The sequence below is a fragment of the Lactuca sativa genome, chromosome 1 (assembly GCF_002870075.4).
Source record: "Lactuca sativa cultivar Salinas chromosome 1, Lsat_Salinas_v11, whole genome shotgun sequence".
NCBI lineage: Eukaryota > Viridiplantae > Streptophyta > Magnoliopsida > Asterales > Asteraceae > Lactuca > Lactuca sativa.
This window is the reverse complement of record NC_056623.2, coordinates 124191040-124194431: the sequence shown is the minus strand read 5'-3', so window position 1 is coordinate 124194431 and position 3392 is coordinate 124191040. Positions and strand designations below refer to the sequence as shown.

The 3392-nt window shown below is 38.7% G+C and overlaps 1 protein-coding gene across 1 annotated transcript; it reads left to right on the top strand.

Moving 5' to 3' along the window:
- Positions 1-2078: 2078 nt before the first annotated feature.
- Positions 2079-3392, top strand: LOC111893543 (F-box protein At2g27310). Its single transcript, XM_023889622.3, has one exon. It carries the CDS (start codon positions 2292-2294, stop codon positions 3270-3272), a length of 981 nt encoding a protein of 326 aa, XP_023745390.1. The 5' UTR covers positions 2079-2291; the 3' UTR covers positions 3273-3392.

Genomic DNA, 3392 nt, shown 5'->3' with positions numbered 1-3392 from the left:
TACACAAGAAAAGCTTCACATTTTCAACCTAATCTCTAGAAATTGAAGTAGAATCACTTGTGGAAGAAGAGACCAAAGACTTTGCAGATCAGGGTTCAATCCTTCACAACCCGACGTGTCCCCTAAAACTCGACACCCTCCCTCCCTAGCCTCACGATTCCTCCTGCGTCAATCTCATGTTTATTTTTCTTCCTCTGTGGACACGACATAACAACTCAAGGGAGAAAGATGGGGAAGATGAGTAAGTGGTAGCCCAAGCAAAAGGAATGGATGAAGCACATAAAATCCCATCCATTGCATCCCATAGGGAAGTTATTGACGGATTTTGAATTTAAGCCCCTCAACATTTAGTATGGACTAGTTTTTTTCTATGACCATATATGACTTAACATACGAACTTTCTTTTAATCCCACTTCAGCCCCTCAACGTAATTTACACCATTTAAATGAATTATATTTACCCTATTTTTCCTCAAAACACATTAATTAAATTATACACCCTTTAAATATCAATTAATTTATTTAGATATTAAATAACACCATTTTTATTTAATTTATTTGACACTATACTCTAAGAATCGAAATAACTTTACAACAATTAATATTCGAGTAATAGAAAGCTAGCATCGTTAATGAAAGGATTGTTGGGTCGTTACATTTTATAACAAGTGCCAGTAACTCGTTTAAGGATCATGACATCAAATTTTCCACGTGATCAAAGAACACCCATGTCGTCCAACACCTCCTCAACCATATTATCTTCGTACAAAATCATAAGAGACCTTTACCAACACATAATATTATTTTTACAAACACATACATATGTAGGAATTGCTTATTAGATGCCCACGTCACCTATGTGTTGGTCAACATCTATATCTACAGTCATGAGCCCACATTTTAACACTTAATTTGTATGTAGGTAAAGATAATTTCCAACACATAATAGGCTTTTACCATCACATAATACTAGGTACAAATTATTTTAATTTTTCTTTTAATTGTTTTTAACCATTTTTGAGTTATCTTTAACAAGTAACACCTTCCCAATCATGTTGTCATGTTGTGATAGCACAAATGATTACAATGTAATATTGCCAAAGTAAAGGGATCTATATTGCAATTAGACAAAATTGCAAAAAAAGTGATTGTGGTGTGTCAAAAATTGCCATTTGGTCCAAAAAGCTTTGGACTTGCACCTCTAGTCCAAAACTTTGATTTTGTTGACAGTTTGGTTTAATTTAAAATTAAATGTACTTAAAATGATATTTTTTTCCCTTTTCTATTTGTTTTTCCAATTTCTTTTTATTACTTTCATGAAAATAAAACAAATAACCAAAAAAACCTACCCCTAATAACCCACCAAAACTGCACCCCATACCACCTATTTCCTTCATCATAGACTCTATTTTTGTCTTTCTCTTTACCAATTGGCTATAAATCACCACCACTGCCAGAATCTTCCACCACTACTGCCAGAATCAACCACCACCACCGCCAGAAACCAACATCGGCACCATCGTCCTTCATCTTCTTTGATTAGGGTTTCGTTGTCGCTGCCTAGTTCCGATTAGGGTTTTCCCGCCATTGCCTACCTCTATAGTCCTTCTTCTCCGATTAAGGCCCTCTATGTTGGAGCACTTCAGATCTATCTCTCTCATTGTTGATCTGAAAACCCTCATTGTCGCCGCTATGAACATCCCACTGTGGAACTCTTGCCGACAAAGTCGAGTTTGAGCACCACCGCCAACACTACTCCTTTTTTCTCACCCATCTTTTTCCTACACACGACACCGCTGGAAAACTCAACCACAATGGAAAATGGTGGTGACGAAACCCTTATCAAAACACTAGCCACTAGAGACGCTAATCACAAACTTCAATGTGTATGTGTTTGTGTGTGTGTGTTTGTTCTTAAGTGTGTGAACATGTTCTTGAGTGTTTATGAGTATGTGTGTTTTAAATGTTGGAATCAAGTAAAATGGTGGGGTTCTTTTTCCTTTTTTTTCTATAATAAAAAATTAAAATAAATAAAATAAAAAGGTCAAAATAGTCGATAAAGGCTGATTCAAAACATTTTGGATGAAACTCACAACAGAATGAATGTTTTGGATCGGTAACAAAGATCAAAAGCTCATTGGATTAAAATATTCATACATATGAAACAATTTTGCAATTTTGTGTTGAAGTTGTTTATCTAGAAAAAGGATATATATACCCCACGGCACATACATGCCATTTCACAAATCCCTTTTAGTCTTTCCGCCATTCTAGAGCTCAGAAGGAAATCCATGGCGATAGCAGAAATCCATCAAGATATCATTCAAACTCACATCTTGACCAGACTCAACGGTCAATCTCTAGCCAATGCCGGCTGCACGTCTTTGCTTCTACAATCCCTTTGCTCCGACGAGAAACTATGGTCAGATATCTGTTCTTCCGATTGGCCCTCCACCGATGACCCGTTAGTCAAACAAGCTATTTCCAACTTCCCCTCAGGCCACCGTTCTTTCTTCTCCGAATCCTTCCCATCTCCCTCCAACCGCCTCACCACCACCTCACCACTACCACAAACCTCCCAAATCATCTCCTCCGTGGACATCAGATACAACGACGAGCTGATGTTCTCCAAGGTTGAATCCACGAACACCACACCGAGCGACTGGTTCCAAACCTCGCCGTTTCGAATCGACCTACTTGAACCCAAAGAACTCATCCCATCAGTGGTGAAGTTTTCCAGTGATGATCAGGTAATGCAATCGAATCTTGAAAAGCACATGACCTTGAGTTGGATCTTAATAAACCCAACCCTGAATCGGGCAATGAATCTATCCAGCAAGAAACCAGTTTCTGTTCAACGGAACTGGTTAACCGATGAGATAGAGTTGAACTACGCGTTTGTGGCGGTTTCCGGCATTTCTGTATATGATACCGTCTACGTGAACTGCAACATAGAGATCACATGCGGGGTTAAGCAAACCAGCGGGGAGTTATACGTGAGTGGGATGAGTTTAACTGTTCAAGACATTGATGGCAAGTGTTTAAGCGGGAAGACCAGTATGGAAGTTCTACAAGGACTTGCGGTGGCTGAGCGGCGGAGCACAAGGTACAATGGCGGAGGTGATGACCTGAAAGAGAGATACGAAGAGTATATTCAAAAGAGAAGAGAGAGAAAAGACATGATGGAGAGGAGAGAGAGGCGTCTTGACCTAGTTTGTGTTGCAGGTGGGATAGCTTTCTTGATGGCATTTTGGTCATTTGCTCTCTACTAAATTACAACATCAATGAAGATGCTTTGCTTAGGCCTTAAGGTTACAACTTACAAATTCTTTTGGTTTGTCAAATTATGTACATTGTAACTATTGGTTTTTTAGCTTAGCCGTATTAAATTG